The sequence below is a fragment of the Erigeron canadensis genome, chromosome 1 (genome assembly GCF_010389155.1).
Source record: "Erigeron canadensis isolate Cc75 chromosome 1, C_canadensis_v1, whole genome shotgun sequence".
Classification (NCBI taxonomy): Eukaryota; Viridiplantae; Streptophyta; class Magnoliopsida; order Asterales; family Asteraceae; genus Erigeron; species Erigeron canadensis.
In genome coordinates, this window is record NC_057761.1 from 44,104,695 (window position 1) to 44,127,200 (window position 22,506).

General features: G+C 33.1%; 4 protein-coding genes across 6 annotated transcripts; 1 reads left to right on the forward strand and 3 right to left on the reverse strand.

Moving 5' to 3' along the window:
* Positions 1-684: 684 nt before the first annotated feature.
* Positions 685-1,487, reverse strand: LOC122593192. Its single transcript, XM_043765567.1, has one exon. It carries the CDS (start codon positions 1,485-1,487, stop codon positions 741-743), a length of 747 nt encoding a protein of 248 aa, XP_043621502.1. The 3' UTR covers positions 685-740.
* Positions 1,488-6,723: 5,236 nt separating this feature from the next.
* LOC122584846 (uncharacterized protein At5g64816) lies at positions 6,724-7,833 on the reverse strand. Of its 3 annotated transcripts, none has more exons than XM_043756915.1 (2): positions 7,659-7,833; positions 6,724-7,247 (listed from the first exon to the last, which is right to left on the reverse strand). In XM_043756915.1, the coding sequence occupies exon 2, from the start codon at positions 7,211-7,213 to the stop codon at positions 6,827-6,829; it is 387 nt and encodes a 128-aa protein (XP_043612850.1). In that variant the 5' UTR covers positions 7,214-7,247; positions 7,659-7,833; the 3' UTR covers positions 6,724-6,826. The 3 variants fall into 3 exon arrangements, with proteins under 3 accessions (XP_043612850.1, XP_043612851.1, XP_043612849.1); XM_043756916.1 differs by having other exon boundaries at positions 6,724-7,252; XM_043756914.1 differs by having other exon boundaries at positions 6,724-7,240; positions 7,659-7,832.
* A 1,906-nt stretch (positions 7,834-9,739) lies between these two features.
* LOC122585069 (ALBINO3-like protein 1, chloroplastic) lies at positions 9,740-14,970 on the forward strand. The gene is made up of 11 exons (XM_043757167.1): positions 9,740-10,257; positions 11,013-11,123; positions 11,357-11,431; positions 11,660-11,720; positions 11,897-11,970; positions 12,054-12,158; positions 12,233-12,346; positions 12,777-12,880; positions 13,245-13,448; positions 13,713-13,965; positions 14,476-14,970. The coding sequence occupies exons 1-11, from the start codon at positions 9,916-9,918 to the stop codon at positions 14,539-14,541; spliced, it is 1,509 nt and encodes a 502-aa protein (XP_043613102.1). The 5' UTR covers positions 9,740-9,915; the 3' UTR covers positions 14,542-14,970.
* A 465-nt stretch (positions 14,971-15,435) lies between these two features.
* LOC122584351 (AP-1 complex subunit mu-2) lies at positions 15,436-22,143 on the reverse strand. Its single transcript, XM_043756550.1, has 11 exons — positions 21,818-22,143; positions 20,134-20,280; positions 19,847-19,909; positions 19,580-19,756; positions 19,407-19,510; positions 17,882-17,989; positions 17,412-17,508; positions 17,238-17,335; positions 16,654-16,795; positions 16,356-16,478; positions 15,436-15,712 (listed from the first exon to the last, which is right to left on the reverse strand). Exons 1-11 carry the CDS (start codon positions 21,944-21,946, stop codon positions 15,614-15,616), a joined length of 1,287 nt encoding a protein of 428 aa, XP_043612485.1. The 5' UTR covers positions 21,947-22,143; the 3' UTR covers positions 15,436-15,613.
* Positions 22,144-22,506: the final 363 nt, after the last annotated feature.

The window sequence follows — 22,506 nt, forward strand, 5'->3', positions numbered from 1 at the left end:
TACTAAAATCACTCAAACTTATTAGGTTGACAATTAGAAAAACAAAAACAGTTAGGTTCAAATTTTATGAAAGTCACTTAAATAAAACTTGGTTCATTGGTTGCCATTCCATGTAATATCCAAATTAATTAATCCAAATTAGCATACATAAATACAAATTTCGTGGAATAAGTAGTCTCTTATTATAATTTTACAATGGAACAACTTTAATTAATAAGCGTAAAACCAAGTTTAATTGGGTACGTTTAGTGAAACATGAATTAAATTTTTAGCGACTTAAACCCTCATCATATTATTAATCAACACATTAATGTAATAATGTTATTTCAACACATTAATGTTACTTATATTATATATTTTTGCTTCTATAATTTTACGTGGTATACATAAATCGAATATTGTAAATTGTAAAGTAGTTTGAAAAATTGAAATTTGTATGTGTTTTTTTTTTTTTTTTTCTGCTTTAAGCTAAATGGCATATTTTAAATCTATTTGAAATAAATGTTTTGTGTAGAGATGGTTTTATATTTATTGGATTAAGATCCTGAGACGATCTCAATCCATACTTTGTTATATCTTCTAAATCAGAATGCTTGATATTATCATTACATTACATAATAAAATTGGAACGCCTAATATACTTCGTGCCATTACAGAGTTTAACTTTTAACAATATATTGCACCAAAAGATCAAAGTTAGTTATATTAATACACATAACAAAACATGTATATATAACATATCAATGTTGTAGATGACCCTTTTGTCGTTTTCTAAAAACCACCTCAGTATCCAACCCAAACCCATCAACTTTTCTGGACCGAACCAGATCCGAACCATTAAACAACTGCTTCAACGGTTCAATGCTATACAAATCATTAGCTGAATACTTATCCGACCGTCTCGAAAGTGCCACGTGTAGCACACAAATCCCACCGGGCTTTAAAGTCCGTTGGATCTCTTTCACAAATTTATCCGGGTAAAGTGCATGATCAAACACATTTGAGAATTCATAGTCAAAAGTGTTGTCATCAAATGGCTGATGATGAAAGTCACCTTTGATCACATTAGGCGGGTATGGAACCAAATCCAACCCGATTGAATCGTTAACTCCAACCCGTTTTAATGCCTCAACTTCTTGCCCGACCCGAGCTCCAACACAAAGACACTTTGATGAATTTATAAGTAGTTTTTCTTGTTTTAAATGGTTAAAGAAATGTGTGAAAACTAGAATCTTTCTGTCCCAGTCTCTTGAGGTCCATATTTTTCGGAGCTTTGGGTTGGTTGTTTTTTGAAGTTGGTGATGAATGTAGGTGTCGTAGGAGGTGTATCCGGATCGGATCTTGAGGTCGTTTCTAGGATGGCAACGGGGAGAAGGAGAAGAAAATTGTAAAGAGAGAAGGATGAGACAGAAGATGGAGAGGAGAATTAAAGATTTAAGGAAAGTTTCTGATACTAATGATTTTGATTGGTTTATTGTTCCCTTCATCTTTCCAACTTCATTTTTATTTACATGCATATATAAGTTCATGACCATATAAAACACTTTTTCCTGTCTAGAAAGAACTGTCCTTTCTAGATCTCTTTCAAGGTTCTAAGATGTTCATGGACAATATGCATGTGTGTGTGTGTGAGAGAGAGAGATAGAGAAATAAGGGAAAATTGATGGATGATTTAACATAGAAAGCATATGCGTGCTATATAGAAGCGAGATGGTTGGTTTTGCTTGCATGATTACAAAATACACATTTAGTCATTTACTCACAGACATGCAACACACACAAACACATGTATACTAACATGATACTCACGTAATGCGACAGCGATGGTGTGATGGTGGAGGATAACTGTTGGTGGTAGAGACGGCGTCGAGTGATGTAGATAATGGATGTAAAATTAATTGATGTAAACAGTTAATGGATTTATTTTAAAAGATGAATTATTGATAATGTAATATAATTATTAAGGATATTTTAGACATTTTTCTTAATATAACTTTCAACATGAGGGTTATGTTCTTTATATATATATATATATATATATTAGGTTTTTTACCCGCACGATGTGCGGCTATTTAAAATAACCTACGTAAAAAGAATAAAAATGAACATGAACTAATATATAATAATACATTAAAGCATATAAATTTTTTGAGAAATATAATGATGTATAAAGCATATAAAATTTAACAACCCAATTACTTTTCATATTAAAAGTCGAAAAGAATTTGAAGATGAAATCAAAAACCAACTTTAAAAAAAAATATGACAATGGTGTGATGTGTCGACACAATTATGTAATCTATATATGAAACTAATGTTGGTTTTTAGGAAACAAAATCAATTTTATTAATTTCATAATTTTATTTTTTACATGCCAATATATATTAAATATTACACATAGGATAAAATCTTATGTGGCAAATTTTAAAAATAGTTTTAAATTAAAGAGGGTTTTTAAAAAGCTAGAATTCCTATTGTTTTAATATTTATATATATATATATATATATATATATATATATATATATAATTTTTAATTTAACAAAGCAAAATCGAAGAGTTGAAGTTTAAGGTTCTTACACCCGTGTAAAATAGTATTATTCAAATTCAAATACACTGTTTTACACATATGTAAGTAAATAAAATAAGTCAATATTTATAAAAATGTCAAATATTTATATATGGCCGGAAAAGACTATGGATTATATATATTTATATGCTCTTTATTTTCAATCACACTTTTTCAAATTTATTCTACATTTGATTGTAGGTAGTAAAAGCAAAGGATAATGATGATTAGTGGAAATTTCTGGTTAAAGCAATTAGCACTTTGGTGATTACAATTATTAATGTTATTGCCTTGGAGTGTTGGTAAAGTATTATAGGGTTTACAAGAAAAGAACACCTTCTCGACCATAATTTAAGGGACGTGATGTGTCTTAGGCCTTATCCAACCCAAAGCTTTTTCTCACCATTTTCTCATTGCCACATTATCGTTTTCTCATTATATATTTCAAAAAATATTACTACCAATCATATCCTTTTTTCATCTTTTTCTTATTTCTTTCTCAAATATTTTATTACATTTAATTAATAAAAACATACACTAACAAAATTATCATGCTTTGAAAAAGACTATTAAAAAATAAAGGACATGGAAAAAAAAAATACAAAGTCAGTCCTTAACTTGTTTTCTCCCATTTTCGCAAGACAAAATATATACCTTTTTCTCAAGAAAATGCTCCCAGAAAACACTGATGCCAAGTAGTTGCCAACACTTATTTTCAGAAAATGGTGAGAAAATGTTTGAGAAAACAACAGTTGGGAATGGCCTTACAAATTAAATTTGAAAATTTTGTTAACCATAATCCTTGGCAATAAGTTATATGCAGTAAAACATTGAACATTAAAATTATTATCGACTTCATATGCAACATTTTACTACATGTTAACCATAGCCTTTAATGACTATGTAACTTAAGGTGAGTGTTAGGTGACCAACACAAAATTTTCTTTTATTAAAATTCAAACTCTACATATACATATACATATATATATATATATATATGCAGTGGCGGCTTAAGGTTTTTAGAGGCCTCAAATGAAATTAATTTTGGGAGCCTAGTTCATTACCATATAAACTAAAGTAAAAAAAAAAGTAGCTCGTCTTTTGTTATTGAACTACAAGTAATAAAAAAATATGCAGATGTTGATGCAAAAATCAAAAAGGCGTTACTGTAATGCAAATTATATAATGATACTTAATCCAAAATTCAAACACTAAGTCTAATATACAAGATTTTGAGACCTTAGAAATTTGGGGGGCATAAAGCGATCGTCTAGTCCCATAGTACTGTTGAGCCACCTCTGTATATATGTTATGTAGTTTAATGCCCATACATATGAACAAACTTTGTTTCACATATATGACTCCTCATACAGGAGGGTGGTGACACTAGTCAACTTTTGTATCAAAACAGATATACTTAATTTGGCATACAGAGAACCCAAAAGATTAACTTTCAAAAAATGTTATATTAGGCACATCCGTATCATGACGTCGTTCTCGTTTCGGCTTTACTTCTCATTAGTTTTATCTCTCTAAAACACACCTTAAAGTTAGAAGTAACTTCATAGATAAAATTGAGGTATTATTGACTTTTAGATTAAATTCAAAAGTTAATATTTAAAAGTAATTTTTAAATCTTAACCCTTGATTTTAATTCAAGGGTCAAGATTATCAACTTCACCTATAAAGTTGTTTTTAACTTTAGAGGATTTCTATCCCAAAAATACCATATTTTTATAATAACATCATCCTCACCTAATCCACAATTAAAAAAATTATAAACTCATACATCCAATCTCTCTGCATCTCCAAATAAAACCAAAAATAAAAAACTAACACTCACCTCTACACATGCTTAGGGTTCACCCCACCTCGTCCATGCAATTTCAAAACATGACATGCATAGATGACGACGACCAAATGGAAATTTGTTGCCTAACATGAGTTCATGACGGCAACAACAGTCTTCAAGACGAACAAATGAAATGCGATAGGGATGGGCCATAAAAAGGTTGATGTAATTTTTTTATAAGAAAAAATAATTAATCCTCTTAAAAATCCTCCTAAAATTTTTAAATTCTTTTTCTTTGACACATATTTCAATTTAATATTTAAGAGGACTTTTTAGTCTATTGTTTTAAGAGGATTTATTATCTCACATTTTTTAAATGGCCGGATGTTACTTTACTCACCTAATTTCACTCGTTAATACCCAGGTTTAACCTGGGTCTCTCTCCAAAGACAATATGTCTTATCTCACCTTAACCAATTGGGTTAATGTTATTGGCACAATGAAAAGTTCATTAGAAAAAACATTTACAATTTTTTTAATATTTATTCATGAGGGGGAAACCACCCACTTAAAGATCTCATTTTTGTTGATTTGGTTAGATGCAGGCTGTAGAAAAAGTTTAGAGCAGCCAAAGAATAGCAGGAGTGATCACAAACAACATAAGCTGCCCACTGTTATCACTCGAGGCAGCTGGGTCAGCTATGGCATCGATTTTACTGGCCATGGCCTCTGGGTCCCCCTCATTTGGCTCAGAGATTTTTAGCAGAGGCATATATCATTGAATTTGGCAATAGGCCTGGCATGGTGAGCGGTGTGCCGCTGCCATTAGTAGTGGCAGTTAAAGTGATATATTAAACAGAGCCATTGTTTTCTATTCAAATGAAAACGACTGGAAAGATATATACTTCATTCCCCACCCAAACATTCATATCACTAACTTCTTTAACCATTCAATAACAACCTACTCTGAGCTTCTAGTTTATCTTACTTAGACCTTCATCTCTGATACTCTACTTTTTTTTCTTGACAAAGTTACATGTTCCATGAATTTACAAATGACCTATTCAAGTTTCAAGCCACTTTTGTTTAGAGAAAATAAACCAACCAACATCACGGTTCACAAGCACAAACTGTTTTGGGCAAAAAGTGCCATTTCTGGGTTTCTTCATTTATAGTTCCATGATTGACTTATGCTAACAAACTATATCACTTTCAATCAGCAATCAAAAGTCAAGTCAGATGGCTCTTGAAGGAGATTGCCGATCACTACTGACTAGAAACTAAGACACTTAATCGATAAGCTTTATACAGCAAAAACACGCATATTATTTATGGAACCAGCAGGGGAAAATACAAGTTGTATAGACTTTCTGATAACTCTACGCTTTTTTGTTGCCAACCAGCATTCATTATATCACAAAGAAACGGCACTTATTTAAGTGGCATGGACTTACATTAAAATTGTAAACAAAATCATTTGCTCTAATTGGGTCAAGTCATGCTCTTTTTGCTATACACCGAAAGATATGGATTTTTTTAACGAAAAGCAAAAGTATGGTTTTTCAGAAAGTCAATTATTTAATGGAAATTCAGTCATAGGATGCAAAAAAGTCGCATGTTACACCAAAAAGAACCAGAATCCTATGTGAGCATATGAGGTCATAATTTGAACCCAGTTATTTAGTATAGGTGGATCAGGGTCATGTTTTATATATAACGGGTCCAATGGTTAAAAAAAATAGAGTAGCTACAGAAACATGTCAAACGAAGAAGTTGTCCCAGTGTTGTGTAAGTCCAGTTATATCATCTATCTAATTAAAGTAAATAAAATGGTTACAGGAGTAAAATTACAATTTAAAGTTGAGAATTTGAGACGTGTATTTCCCGTAAATCCAACCCATTTTGGCAAGTACTAAAAAAAACCTGTTTTGGCAGATTACCCAACCCACCCATCTAGCTACCTATAAGAAATGCTATGCAGTAATAGACTCTGTCTACACTATTCATTTGAATTGCACAAAACTTTTTTACCACGTTCATACAAAATTGCCTGATTGAATCGAAAAGACAGACATCATATTCAGATCATACTATGCAGTACCCAGTGTTGTATGTCTCGGTTATCTCGGCCGATATATGGCTTCTCGGTGGTCGACCGAGACGATATACCCCCGATATATCCCCAATATATCGCTTCTCAATGGACGCACGAGACGATACCGAAAAGCGATATTTACAACCTTGATATTACCCAACCCACCCATCTAGCTACCTATAAGAAATACTGTGCAGTAACAGACTCTATCTACACAGTTCATTTGAATTGCACAAAACTTTTTACCACATTCATACAAAATTGCCTGATTGAATTGAAAAGACAGACATCATATTCAGATCATTACTCGACCATCAAAGTTTGATATCACAACAGAAACCAAAAGACTAAATTTTTAGCTAACAACACATATTATGAAGACAAAGCTGAAGAGTTTGAGAGCTTTAGGCACTCACTTTGGCATCTCTTCAAGCAAATATCATTCCAGTTTGGCACTTGATGCTGGTTCACACAAACAGTTCGGGCACATGCATCTGCACAAGCATCAAGTTCTGAAACACCACAAACCGTGACACAGGTGTCGAGAGTCGGGTCTTTAGAAAAGGCACCAACTTTCTTTAACATTCTTTTGGATGTGCAGACCCTCTCACAAACGAATATATCGTCCGAGCTTTTCTCACGACCTCTAGCACTCTTCAATCTCTGTTCTTCTGCTCTCCTGTTTTTCATTCTTAAAGCTTGACCTGCCACCAATGCCGGAACCGCTGCCCCGACCAGCGATATCCACCAGTCCACCATTGTTTTGTGCCTTTTTTTACTTGTAATCTGCAATCTAACCTTTCATCATTCAAATATTTATAATTCAAAAAAAAAAAAAAAAAAAACACTGGTAGACAGAGATAAAAACCCATTGTACATTTTAGCTCATTTATGCAAAAAATGATAATAATAATAATAATAAAAAGAAAGATAACAACTTTATAAACCCTAATTCCAATCTTAGCCTAAATCTTCCAACAATAAACTTTTATTATTTTTTTTTTAAAATAAAGAACTAAACTTTCATACATAGAACATGAATTATTCCAGGTGAAACTAAAAGGTTTAAGCATTTCTATAGATAAAGATAAATAAAAAAGGAAGAATTTTATAAACCCTAAAAGGTTAAACTTGAGATTGTAATGAACATTTATAAATCAAACTAATATTTTTTTTGAGAATATTGAAGACAAAAAAATATTACCTTAAAATTAATTAATGTGTGAGAGTGAGAGAGAGCGCAAGAGTCGCCGTTCAATTTTTTTGCCGGCGTTTATTTGTTGAGACTAGGAAGGAAGTGTTTGGAAATGCGTTTTTGGATTATTGTATTCTCATGATGCAAAACACAAAAGAGAGAATGTGTTTGATAAAAGAACGATGATTTATCTTGTTGGTTCATCTTCTTAAAAAAGTTTTTGAAACAATAAACATAACATTACGTGAATTTCACTGATACTTTTTTTTAATAATTTATTATTTTATGAATTTTTCATAATATCATTTTACTCATAAAAGTAAATTTTATTTGAACATGAATTTTCAAAATTAAGTTCTAAATGTAAAATTGATTATTTACTTTTTTATAGACAAATTAAAAAAAAATAAGTTAGAGATATTTTTTTTTTAACGAACAGTCTTAGATGCAAAATTTGTTTTGCAAAAACAATCTCAAACGCCTGATTTGATCGTGCGCTCGTTTTGGATCATGTGTGTTTTTTCTTTCTTTAAACCTTGTTTGTTTCGAATATTTACATTCGCTATTTAGAACTGTGAATTAAGAGAAATTATTTAGTAATAATTATATTTATGCAAGCTACATGTTGATAATAATACTAACATAACATTAAGTAATGAGACATCTATCAACTTTATATTCCCAATGTTTCGGTTGATCACTTGCTTGCAACTTATTTGGTCATTGTCCAAGTCTAAAACTATGTGTCTTCATAATGCAACTTATGCTGGACAGAGTGCCCCGGGGTGGGGCTAGGTACCGGTCTGGTACCTAATTGAATACCACCCCGTGATATCGGTACCTGATAGGCGGGAAGGAGGGTGGGGAGGGCGGTCACCAGATCTGTCTCCATCCTTACTTATTTATTTATTTGTCTTTTATTTTCTTTAGTCATTATGTGGGTAGGGGAGGGCGGGGGAGGAAGATAAAAGTCGGGGAGGGGCGGGGAGATACTCTCCCTACCCTTATGGTGAATATTTGCGTTTCAAGCCAGAGTTTTTTTTTAAGTAACTTGATTGTTCGTCTTTGAAATTTATGCTTCCAAACTCAAAGCCATTAATCTAATTATTATCTCGTCTTGTTGGCATGTTTGGAAAGCCTCAAATGACACAATATTCTCCAAGAAACATATCATCTCAAGACAATTATTTGAAAACATAAAGCACTAAACGTTTTTTATGCCTAATCACGAGATCAAAATACCATGACATAGATTGGAATTCTTGGTGACCTTTCTCATTGTAATTTTCAATTTGTATCAATTTACACTCTTTTAGCCTCTTACTGGTTATAGACTTGTAGTGATAATAATGTGCTATTTTTCAAAAGAAACAAGTTACAGTGATAGAAATATATATTTTTTACATTTAGATTACAATTTTTTGTCTTTTTTACATAAAATTATACTCGATATAATAACAAAGAGTAAGACAAAACTTACATAGGCTTTTTTCTGATGAGAATGAGTAATAGAAAGAGAATGACATGAATTCATAAAAGAAGATGGGACGTTTATTTATTTATTTATCAAAACCTAACCTTATTAGCGGCTTAGATTACAAACTTGATTCTTGTTTAAATTTTTTATTTATAAGTTTTTTATTTACATTTATTTAATAATCTTATTTTATTTTAAAAATATCGTTAAACTTTTATGTATTTGATACGAGACTAAATCTGGTTAATAATTTATTACACGCACAATTATAATATTTAATTCAAAAAAAATCTAACTTAAAAATGTTAAAATAATTATTTATTGTTGAATAGCATCTATCGGTAAAGTCTTAGATTTTAAAGAAATTCATCAGAATTCGAATTTCACTTTCTACATTTATAGGAGTAGATTATTAGAAGGTTTTGAGAATCCAAATTTTATTTTAAACATGCCTGATTCAAGTTTTGTATATTATTTATTTGGATATCATTACGATGTCTTGAATAATAATAAATAACTCGTTTTTTCTATAAAAAAAAATAGAAATAAAAAATCTGATGTTTTGACCTTCCATAATCTATACTACTCCGAACAGGCGACCACAACATTTTCCATTTCAGTTCCTTCCACTCTACTTTTTTACTTCCTCTATCGTCATCTCTCATTTCAACCCTTTCCTTCCCCTGTTTCTGAATCCCACAATCTAACAACCATTCAACCCCAACAAACCTTAATTTAACAACAATCTTTTATTTAATTAATCAACAAAAACCTTGATTTATCAAAAAGATGACAAATTTAATATCTTATGGGTCAAACACAGTTCTTTCCCCTTTCCCTGACCCATCAAGATTCCGGCCCATAAATCCATTGCTGACAAAAACCACCCAATTTGTCAAGACTCATAAACTGGGCACTGCTACTTCTTTAACTGTTGCAAGATTCGGGCCGGGCCAGGTTCAGTTTCCTGACCCGGAAAAGTTCAAAGATTTAATAGACAGAGCTGAAGGGCTTCTTTACACACTTGCTGATGCTGCTGTTGTTAATACTAATGATTCTGGTATTACTAATACTAAACAGAATAATGATTGGTTTTCTGGGATTGCTAATTATATGGAAACTGTTCTTAAGGTTTGTCCAAATTTATCAATATTTATTGTTGTTTTCAGCTTGTTGTGCTGTTATGCTGGTAACTTGGTGTTAATGTTGTTATTAGATGCAGGCTGTTGTAAAGTTTTGATCTTTTGGTGAACATATTATATGTATGCTTATAGAGACATATAGTTTAATGTTGTAGGGATAGATGATAAAATGGGCAGAACTTTGTGAATGTGGTCATGATTCCCAGTATACGTGGAGAGTCTCCTTAGCGAGTTCTTGAGTCATTGTGAACATTGTCTTCCACGTATTATCCCTGGGGCGGGATGTGTGTGTCGATTATTCATGTTTTGCGAAGGTAATATGATGGGGAAAGGACCAAGTTCTTTTGATTAGGATTAGTTATATGGAATAGCTATAATTATTTGTTTTAGGGTGAAAGTGTTATAAATGTTTCCATTATGGTGTGGTAATGTGAACAGTTTTTCAACCTAAAACAAATAATTATTGAACTGTAAAATCTTGGTCAGCTAAACATACATTTTTGTATGAGTTGCTTTTACTTTTAGCTTTTCTGTTTAATATGAATTATGGTGTTCTTGGTATTATTGTAATTGATATCAGTAATCATTAATTTAGGATAAAGTTAGAAAGATTAACGTTATTTCTTAGGGGAAGTACTTGTAAGAAGCAAATTTGGAAAGATTTTGGTGATGTGGAGCATGGTATTTGTAATCCAAGAGAAAAAAATTTCATTTGTGAAACTGTTTATTCATTTTTTGTTCCAGTTTTTGAAGGACGGCCTCTCTACGCTTCATGTTCCATATGCATATGGCTTTGCGATTATACTCCTCACTGTTCTCGTGAAGGCGGCAACATTTCCTTTATCGAAAAAGCAGGTTCGTTACTGCTCATAGAAGACTAGTATTACACTTGTTTCACGACATCTATATGAAAATCTCAATTGGCATAAAAAAGTATCATGGATACAATATAGAAAGCAGAAGAGAATTATCTTTTCAAAATGGTGGTGTTGATCTTATATTTTAAACTCGTACGAGCCAACAACTATGGTGTTGATTTTATATTGAGTCAACAACTAAGGTGATGATAATCCGTAACTATAATACAGGTGGAATCTGCAATGGCAATGCGATCTTTGCAACCACAAATAAAGGCTATTCAGGAACGGTATGCTGGTGATCAGGTTACAATATTTCCTACCTTTTAGACAAAACCTTGACAGATACATTAAGCTTATTTACAGATACTATGAGTAATTAGCAAAAACTTTTATATTAATCTTGAATTTCAAACTGCGTTGGTTTCACATAAAAGTTTCCTCAATAATTTCTACAAGCTTTTTTGGAACCAATGGAATGCTTCTGTCACTTCACATCTAATCTTCTTTTACAACGTTTTGATGGGTTTGCAGGAACGAATTCAGCTTGAAACTGCAAGGTTGTACAAACTTGCGAAAATTAATCCGTTGGCAGGTACATGACGTTTTATGTTCAAGCTTCACATGCATCAGGATGGATATATGTCTCATTTAGTCATTTTATCAACAACCCAATCATTTCATTAGCAGCCACAAGCTGTAGCTGTTGCTATATTGACGTTTAAGATTGTGGTTGCTTTAGGTGGTCATTTACATTGTTCTTTCTTACAGGATGCTTGCCGACACTTGCCACAATACCCGTCTGGATTGGTCTTTATAGAGCTCTCTCTAATGTTGCAGATGAGGTAACTTTATAATGGTTCTATTTGTTGTATATAGTATTAGATACTAGTAGATAAGTAAGTGGTGTTTTTGATGATATCCATAGGGACTTTTGGCTGAAGGTTTTTTCTGGATACCATCCCTTGCTGGTCCAACAACTATTGCTGCTCGGCAGAGTGGCAGTGGCATATCCTGGCTCTTTCCTTTCATAGTAAGTATTACTATATATCTGAACCAGTTTTGATCTTTTACTGGACCTTGAATGTTTTATACTACCCTTCACAGGATGGTCATCCTCCCCTCGGTTGGTCAGATACATTTGCATATCTTGTGTTGCCAGTGCTCCTCGTGATTTCTCAATACATATCCGTCCAGATCATGCAGTCATCACAACCACAGGTTAGTCTGATTATATATATATATCACATACTTTCTTTATCACCGCACGTACATGTATTCTACGTAGTGGTATAAGATGGGTGGGTTTGGTAATAGGTGACAACAGGTCACGTTGATTGTGGTTCATTACCAATACGGGGTTGATATTTATCCCACATACATATTTTTTTTATCCATTTTCTGAAATATTCAATGAATATTGTGTTAGTTGTAATTACATAAAGCATATCATTACAATGATAATTTAAATTTTGAACAAATCTAATTAGAAAGTTGTAGATAATTTTGTTGACAACGCGTTCAAAGCATTTGGCCCTTTTTAGATAAAAGACAAGCCAAGATAACCTAAAGGGAAGTTCGATGATCTTGCTAGCATGATTTTCCTTTACACTCTTTCTCTCGTGTGTCTCATACGTACCTTAAATTCCAGAGCGACGATCCGAATATGAAGACTTCTCAAACCATAACCAAATTCTTGCCATTGATGATTGGTTATTTTGCACTTTCAGTGCCTTCTGGACTAAGTCTTTACTGGTAAGTCAGATTGACTGAATTTGACATTATTACTTGTCTTCTGTTGAATCAACTCTTAAACTTAAGTTTTTTAAATTTATGATAACTACATTTTCTTCCATGTTTTTTTGGGTAAAGGGATACCCCGATGAATAAATTACAGCAACAACATATATGTGTAGGGCTTGTACCACCTTATGTAGTATCAATCTTGCTTTAAAGGCTAACTATATGTGTCTCAATATTATAGTTGGGAGTAGTTTGTGTAACGATCAGCGTAATATGTGTAAGAACCGCATAGAAAACATGAGGAATACTTGTGGTCCAGATGCATATACTTTTTGTTATAACTTTATAATATTATGTTCAAATATACCTCGTGCAGGCTCACCAACAATATATTGAGTTCAGGACAACAAATTTGGCTTCAAAAGATGGGTGGTGCTAATAATCCAGCAAAAAAAATTAACTTTGAAGCTCTTAAGGAAGAACAAACCAAAGTTCAGGAGCCTGTGTTTCGAAGTACATCAGTTAAAGAACCGCCCAAAACAGAGAAGACGGATGCACAAGGCTATCGTCCTGGTGAGAGGTCAGTAGTGTGTTCTTTTCTAAAAGGCTAAAACTCACTTAAGATATTAGGTAGTAGAGGTGTCATGAATGGCTTGATCTAGCTTACGTTTTTCTCAAATGGGTTAATGATAGTTGTCTAGCCCCCTGCCAAGCAAAAAACCATAGTTTAAAGACTCGTGACTAGACCATGTAACTATCCATGAGTTAAGCATTAAACCTTACTTAATCCTCAAATCGGATCATAAGTGCTTTGTGTGTTTCTTAAATTTTTGTTGATTTCTAGATTTAAACAATTAAAAGAACAAGAAGCTAGGAGGAAGCAGAAAAAGTTGGCAGAACAAGCTCAGGATATTTCGTTGACAAATGAAGTTGTTAGGGGAGATACGAAAGTTGATCAGTCTCTTAATGGAGATCCTTCGTCCTCAAATTACAATCAAGTTGAGAAAACTTTAATTTCTAAGATGGGAGATGATGGGGATTCTGTTCATTATAGTAGCAGGAGGGATCAACAGAATATGGATGAAAATTTTGAAAAGGTAGTTTCTGGAATTATATACCAGTTTCTTACATTCCTTTCTCATAATACTTGAATTCTGTTCTTTACGGGGAGATTCATTGCAAGCACATTAGCTATGAATTTGCTTGCTGATGGTATGATTTGGGTTGGGTCGACATGATTCTTTCAGTCGTCTCTTTAAAGGTTAATCTAGATATTTGACTAAGAGTGAAACTACTCTTATGGTTTCTCTTTGCAAGCTAACCTATATTCTTTTGGAAACCACAATAGAATACTGTAGTTTGTAAAAATGAGGGTTTTGGACATGATTGAAGTGTAAATGCAAAAGTAACCAGCATTGGTGACTCATTTTCTTCAAATATAGAATTTTTTTTTGTATTTCCACAAGAACAATGGTTTTTTTGCAATCAAAACATAAGTACTGTTTGAGGAGTCAATCACTCAATTAATATCAATTTAAAAGTTGTAACTCCTTTGGGGTCATATTAGGGATGTTATTAACGTTCTTATCATTACGTTTACTTTACAGGAAAAAGCAGCTGCTTATACCACAGAAAACAAAAGCTCCGCTGAGGACAAAAATCAGGAAGAATGAGCATGAGCAACCGATCAAATTAGCAGAACGGTTGTACCTTACCAGATCCACGTACAAGTTTACTACCAAATAATGGGAGTACAAAATGAACATGATTTACGCCGTGAACATGAAACCATATATGCATACAATCATGTTCCAATTGAATATACGAAAGGTCAAGTGTAGATACATATTCTATTCCAGAGTATGACAAAGTTTCATGGGAGTAGTATAGATACAAGGTTGGGATATATCCTGTTAAGGTTGAGTTTCAAGAATAGTTAGGTTATGAAAACTTAGATTGTGGGGTATGAAATTCCTCCCAGTATTGCGTAGACGTTCTTTCTACCATCTTTTTGTGTATGCCTGATTCCTATTTGTTTTAATGCACTTGCTTACATCGACAAAAATGTATACTTAGGACAATCTACGTTTTTTTTTTCTTTTCGTCGAATGCGAAGTAACATCGTGTACAGTAACTTTTCTTATGGACTACCATGACAATACAGATGCTGAATGCTTCTGCACATAGGTTACAAGATGTTTGGTTCAGGTCATTGAATACAACTTTAAAAACGATAGAAATAGTTGAAATATAAGTTTAATTCAAATTACTTGTAACAAATAATAATTTCTCATTTTAATTTTATTCTGGGCATGTTTATGATATTAATAAGAAAAAATCCCAGTTGAACCTGAACAGATAAAAATTGTCAACTTGAATAGTTTATATGAAAATGGGTCAAAGTTTACTCTAATGAACGACCAGGGAATAACACAAAAAGAACGGCCAGGGAATAACACAAAATTGACTCATTTATAAGTAAATTGATTGATTTTTTCCAGATAAACAGCAATGGAAAAGCATATAATGGTGGTATTTTCAATAGTGCTTGTAAAACATTTTGTAGGTAAACATCACAAATATCTTTCTTTGCTAGTACATGCGATTAAGTGTGCAAAACAAATACAAAATTCGTGTTGGAGTGAAATTTCTTGACAAACAATTGATTTAGATTGTGAACATATACTTGTTTATCATCCGAAGTCATTCAGATTTAAATACAAAACACTTGCTTGAAATAAAATTTCAAATGAGCCTCAGTTCATATTCGCCTGCCATTGTTATATATCTCACCCATGGAAGAGCCTGATAACCGCTTTTTTCAATGATCTTTAGATAACGGACCTACAAGCGCCAAACAACAATGTTTAATTAGCTAAATTCAAGTCATGTCAACTATGAAGCCTAACATTAATTATAAAGTTAAAATGAAGCCATCTTTCATGTTATATACTAATAAATTTAATAGAGATCTAAACTTATAGCTACAATCATTGATTTAATGTGTTGAACCATTAAAATATCGAGTCAAATACTCAAATTTAATATACTATTCAAAATTCAAATCAGTAAATCAAGACATTGCACAAGGTCCCATTACACACTCAAAATCCATAACAATGTTATAATAGATACGAAAAAAAATAGATAAACATGTTACACGCTTCTTCTAAAGAGCAACAAATATCAATCAGCTATATACACTTCTCTTTTTATCAAAGAACATGGCATTGATTTTAAAAAATGGTTGAGAGCTGGGATAGCACTTCCTTTGTCAAGTCTCAAATTCAAGATTTATGTTAAGTTAGTGTGATTACAATTGATGACTAAGATCTAGTTATAACTGTGAAGGTATAAACATGTAATGAAAAATATTATAGGTAGCAATTTGGACCAGTTTACTTATGGATGGGTAAATGTGGAATAAGTTTAACTAAAAAGGAAACACTTCAAATGAGTTGAATGGGGGAATTTAAGGAAGGCTTACTTGAATTCCTGAAACTGTAAAATATGGTATCTCAAACTTCACACGAATAGGAGCTTTTCTCTCAGGAACCGCTTCTTCGGCTGTAATACTGGGAAGTTTGAACTCAGCTCTCAACATGTATTCCTGAAACATCAACATACATCAGAGTTACAAATATCCAAAGAGTTGACTAATGAGTAATGACCGAGATCAGTTCAGAGGTTTGACTTGACATGGTAAAAACATTAAATTACAATACATAAATTATCAACATATAAGGTGGTAGGCAGGAAGGGCTGAAAAAAGAAAGTAGGTTTACCTTGCCACCAGGAAATGATTTTATTTTCCAGCTAAGTGCATCACTTTCTGGTGCATAGGCAGCTGATCCCATAGAAGTCCGAACATTTGGATTGGTAGCATCAGCAGGCACCGGCAATTCAATCTCAACATTTGTTGCAGTGCTGTCAATTCAAATGTTTAAACACTCGGGAGTGAAAATCCATTAACTCACATTTTTTAATTTTTAGTAAGCTAGAAGTAGTGAGGTGACCAGTTTGGGTCACAGGTCAAATTTGCTGGTCCCTGCCAGGTTGACCGAAAACATTTTTTGTACATTTAAAGAAAACTTATATACTTAAAAGTTAAAACTAATCTTCGAATAAAATTAAGGAGCTTCTGTGCATTGAAATTGCTTGCCGAGCTACTTTTTGCCTATTTGGCCCATGGTACCTATTCCCCTTTAGCTATATGTTTTATTTGACATATTTAAGATAAAAACACAGCCCAAATTGACCCCGAGAGTAAACAAGCTGAAGGCCACCACTATAGTAAACCCATGCAGCCATGGATGAGAGCAATATGGCCAGAGATGTGGAAAATAAGACATTAAATAATAATTTTTACCTACGCTCCTTAAACTGGCTACGAGCTTTCACCGTTATCTCCATACGGCTTCTAGAATGCCTTTCGATATGAGCTTCCACCCATATCAGAGGTTTTACCTGAAGATTATTAAATTCAAAATCAGAAAACATGGGGAGAAATTATTTGTTGAGGCTGAAATAGAAACACAAGAACCTGAGTACTAAGCCGATATGTCATGAGGTCAAAAGCTCCATCAGGAGGTACAAAAGATATTGTGCGATCATTTTCAAAACGAGCCAGGCGCACACACCTATTCCAATATAAAAGCACATTAGCTATAAACTAATAGCAGATGCAGGTGAATGGATGTATGTGCAAAGAAATGGTTAAATATTATATGTGAAATATGGGAAAAAGGCCAAATGGATAATTTTGGTTTGGTTTGGGTTAGCCCATAACATTTCCCCCCTAATGTTATTGGTGAGTAACTTTCTGAACAAGATGATTTAGGAGGTTACACTTTGAACGGCTTTTGACCCATTCAACCTGTTATAGATAAAACAGCATCTGAGTTGAACCATTCATAACTATTGGGTCGAAATTTCCACCTCTAAATAAGATGAGTAATGTTTAGACTACTTTGTACTCCCAAATATGTAACAAAGAAGGGTTGACCATCATACTGATGAAACTTGATGTCATCCAAGTCAATGGCTTTTCCCTTAGAAGATCGTCCTTGTGCTTCCAACAATACTCTATCATTCAGTCCAAGCTTACACTCAGGCATACCACTGCAAGTCATGAAACATCACCGTTTAGTAGTTGCAAAAGATGTATGGGTTTCTATGAGATGTTTTAAATAGGGATTAGTTTCCTGGAATGTAAGAAACTTTGAACAAATGTCTATAGTAGAAAATAACTGAAGTTGTGTGTATTGTATGTAAGCAACTCAAAAAAATGTTTATTGTATGTAAGAATTTCATTTCAACCAATTAAAATCTGACAAGTGGCACCTGTACATGGTTGCCACGTAAGTTTTCTTACATACAAAAAACATTTTTTCGAGTTGCTTACATACAATACACACAACTTTAGTTATTTCCTACTATAGACAATTGGTCAAAGATAGTTACATTCCAGGAAACTAATCCCTTTTAAATAACATATAAATGAGTTAGATATTACTAGGAATGTGCAAACATTATACGGGGCAGACAAAAACAAACAAAAAAACTGGGACTGAACTGCAGCCAGGTATGCATTCAGTTTGGTTCCTCGATTCTATATAATTTCAAAAACTGTCTGGTCCTGTCTAGAAGTTGAACCGAACCTGTGATTAAATTAAACGTATCTCAACGTTGAAATGGCGTTGCTCCATTCATAATTTTAGCTTATAAAGTTCCAAAGTTTGTATTTGGTTACGAATCTAACATCTACCACTATACAATCCATAACTGCCAACTGTACATCCAGGTTGTTAACTCAGCCACTCAAGCAAACTCATATGTTACTGATATAGAACTGATATGGGGCAAACATGCAAGAAAATCACTATCCCGTTTAATCAAATATAGGTACATTGTTAAACTCAGATATCTACATAAAGTGTGTCTCCCATTTCCACCTCAAACAAAATAAGTTTCAAAATAAGACTAGAAGTTAAAAATATAGCTATTTATGCATCAACAGAACAAACTAATAATAATCCCGTCAGCTGATCAGCTTATAGAAGCCATGGTTATTCAACATTTCACAATAAAACAAGAAGAAAGGCTGGTAACAAGATAGTATGTGGCAGAGATAGAAACATAATGTAGAATGGTATCCAGAGGGAGTTTAAACATAGATGCGAAAACAAGTGCTTGAAAAATTCTGACCTGCAGCCTTATATTTGTAATAGCTTAGTTTTCTTTCAGCTACATGTATGCTTTATTGTTCCAAAAAAACACTAAGGCAAGGATTCCTAACTGTCATAATAAGTACTTTTATAGGTTGGCCAAATACTGTAGAAAATCAAGTTATTGAAATATTTCCTAATTTCAATATGATCAGGGAGAGGGAGAAAACCTAGAATAGGCTCCTTAGCAACTATATACATTTGCATCCTAGAAGTTGCCACTTATTGTTACAAAAAAGACAAGAAGAATGACAAAGTCACAACTAGAGTTATATATAATATCTAGCAAAAAAAAGTGTAAAGCAGGTTACCTCAAATAAGTCCGCATCTTCAATGCCCCAACAACTTCTGATCTAACTATTTGACCGTTACTGTTGACAAGTATATTGACACTCTCAACGACATCCAAAAAGACCTGAACAACACAAGAAAGTTTAGTTGTAGTCACATCCAAATATTACCTAGTTCTGACAAGGACACCTACCTCGTTCTTCTTGTATCGTATCCCTTCACTACGCCAAGACACGGCATTTGTGACGGCCATTGGAGGCCTCTGTGTAACTTCCATCCTGTAAGCATCGGTCTTGATGAACTCACTTAGAATCTTCGCTTCAGTGAATTGAGGGTAACCAAAGTCCATCATTTCATCAAGTAACTCATACTGCAAAGCATCATGTGGTTTCAGTGTTTTTCCCTCTTATGATAGAATATTCATTATCCCTAGTGAGAATATATTATATAATACACATACCACTACAACAAAATTATCTCTAAGTGATTCCTCCTCCAGCTCCTCAAAGTAATGCTTAAATACCTGTCACAAAAAAAAGAACACAAAGTTAATAAAATCAATCTTTAACATCTTGTAGTCTTGTAAGGATCGAATTTTAAGTTCCAGCAGAGTGAAAATCTTTTGGGGGGTCTGGGCAAAAAAGAGCAGTTTTGATGATTGTTTGAAAATGTTATGATCTGAAATGTGACTAGATCTTTCTTAAGTCACAAAAATGTAAAAAAATAACAATGTTAGATAGTGCTTACATCAACTACACGGTGTAGAAACAGGAGAAGGCTAGCGGCATTACAGTTCTGCCTCGATGCAGTCATAAGATATACATTGTTGTGTTGTACAAACATATAGGTCACACCATTATCATACACGACAGGGTATTGGGCTTCTTGATCTCCCTGAGATACATCAACTCAAAAAGTTAAATAAAGTCCAATTTGATCTAAATAAACACAGATATTGTCCTCTTGACTATGGTTTAAGTTTTGCTAGGATAAAAACCAATACAACACAGACCATCCCTTACCATTCCTTTACTATTTGCCACATTTTGCAATACAAGAAGTACAAGAAACATAAAACCAAACAGATTGCTACTAAGCACCACTTGGTCAAGAGTTATTGATTCACTAACACGGAATGTACTTGTTTTCCTCTCCTTTCCTATCATCAAGTTCTGACCCTTTCGTTTGAAATTTCTTTTTTCGTAAAGACCATGTGAAAAAACATTTGGACTTTTAGTATAAGTACTAGTAGCATATTTTAATATTCAAAGGTACCAGCTAGATAAATATATTTTACAAAGGCATAAGTGCGCTGAAATCTATGTAACTAAGATCGAAAAGTTATAGTGTGCACGAACTTTCAAAACTTCTATTGTATACACGAACTTTATAAAAATGTTCAAGTTATGTGATTTAATATGATCGACCAATCAAAAACTTACACGTGGCAGCTCGTATGAGGTGCCACGTATACCATGTTACATGATTTGAACTTTTTTACTAAGTTTGTGCATACAATAGAGGTTTTCGATAATTCGTGCACACTATAATTTTTCGGTTTTAGTTACATACATTTTGGTGCACTTATCCCTTTTACAAAAGCTGCTTGCCTTAGCTGCCTTATGTTTATTGATTACGATTTTTATAATAACCAATACATGCCAAAGTGTCAAACCATCATTTTCAACTCCTTAATCTGCTAGACTTAATACTCTCAAAAACAAGGTACTTCTCACATATCCTGTTCTTTTCTTACCATTTCATGTCTTGGGGAAACCACTGAACTCTAAAAGTTTGTCCCTTTTTAACCAGTGTGTAACCTTATTATGAAAAAAACAGGGAAACTGTGTTGGCCTAGATATGAAATGATGTATTTTAACATATCTAGGTTCTCTAAGGACTAACATTTGTCTTGTTGAACACTATGCAGGTGAAAGTGTAGCCTCACATCACTATCACAAGTTTAGGAGCTAAATCACGTAACTTTATACGTAGATCGACAAGAGTTAAACGTATTTTTCATTATCTAGGCTACACAACGGTCAAATACAGACAAACAATAACAGCATAGTGGTTTCTTAAGAAATAAAAAGGTAAGCGGTATAGAAAGCATACATAAAAGGTTCCTCGTAATTTAAATACTTAACGCAGTCCGTTACTACACCTTATAATACAACACTATTAACTGCAGCAACATACAATCTCTCTCTCTCTCTCTCTCTCTCTCTCTCTATATATATATATATATATATATATATATATATATATGAATATTCAGTACATTATTAGTATTTTTTTCATTATTCAAATAACAATTTAATGAAGGATACAGCTAGTAAACATAATCCAAAGCAGCTAATTAACTTAAACAGCCTATATATAGATAGATATAGACATATAGATATAGAAAAAAAGGAAAGAAAAAAAAAACCTCTTTTTCAATAAGTTTAGTGAAGAAACGTTCGGCCTGAACAGCAGAAACATCGCCACGGTAATCACGCCAAACCAGAACACGGCCTTTTATATCCAGTAGGAATAGCGCTGAGGCCGCGCCTGCCATTAATTAACTACTCTAATTCGATAGATCAGATCCGTATATGATTATATATAAATATATAGATATAGATTTGAGATCTGGATTTTGATAAAAAATAGGAGGAGGTTAAAAAAAAATTTGAAATTGGAAATGAAGTGGAATTTTGAAGATTGTTTAGGAGGGGCTTTTTAATGAGGTGCGATCTGTGACATGAAAAATGGAAGAAAGCTTGGGTGATGAGCTATGTCTGGTTATTTTTATGGTGTTAAATAAGGTTTTTTTCTTTTTCTTTTCTGGTTTGGTGCGCTGTAAAATGAAATGGACTGCCAACCAGTGGGCTGTCAGAATGTTGAAGCCCAGCCAGCATATTGTAGCTTCAGCCCAACTAGACAGTTGAAATGGTCTACTTCATGGTTACGACTCATTGTTACTATCTCCACTGGAAAATCTGATTTTTTATTCGTGATTTAAACTGAGACTCGAAAAATAAGTTATTATGTTTCATAAATAAGAATAATAAAATTTATAACTAGATTTTTGACTCGTGTTAAATACACGGGCTTGCAATCAAAAGGGAAAAAATA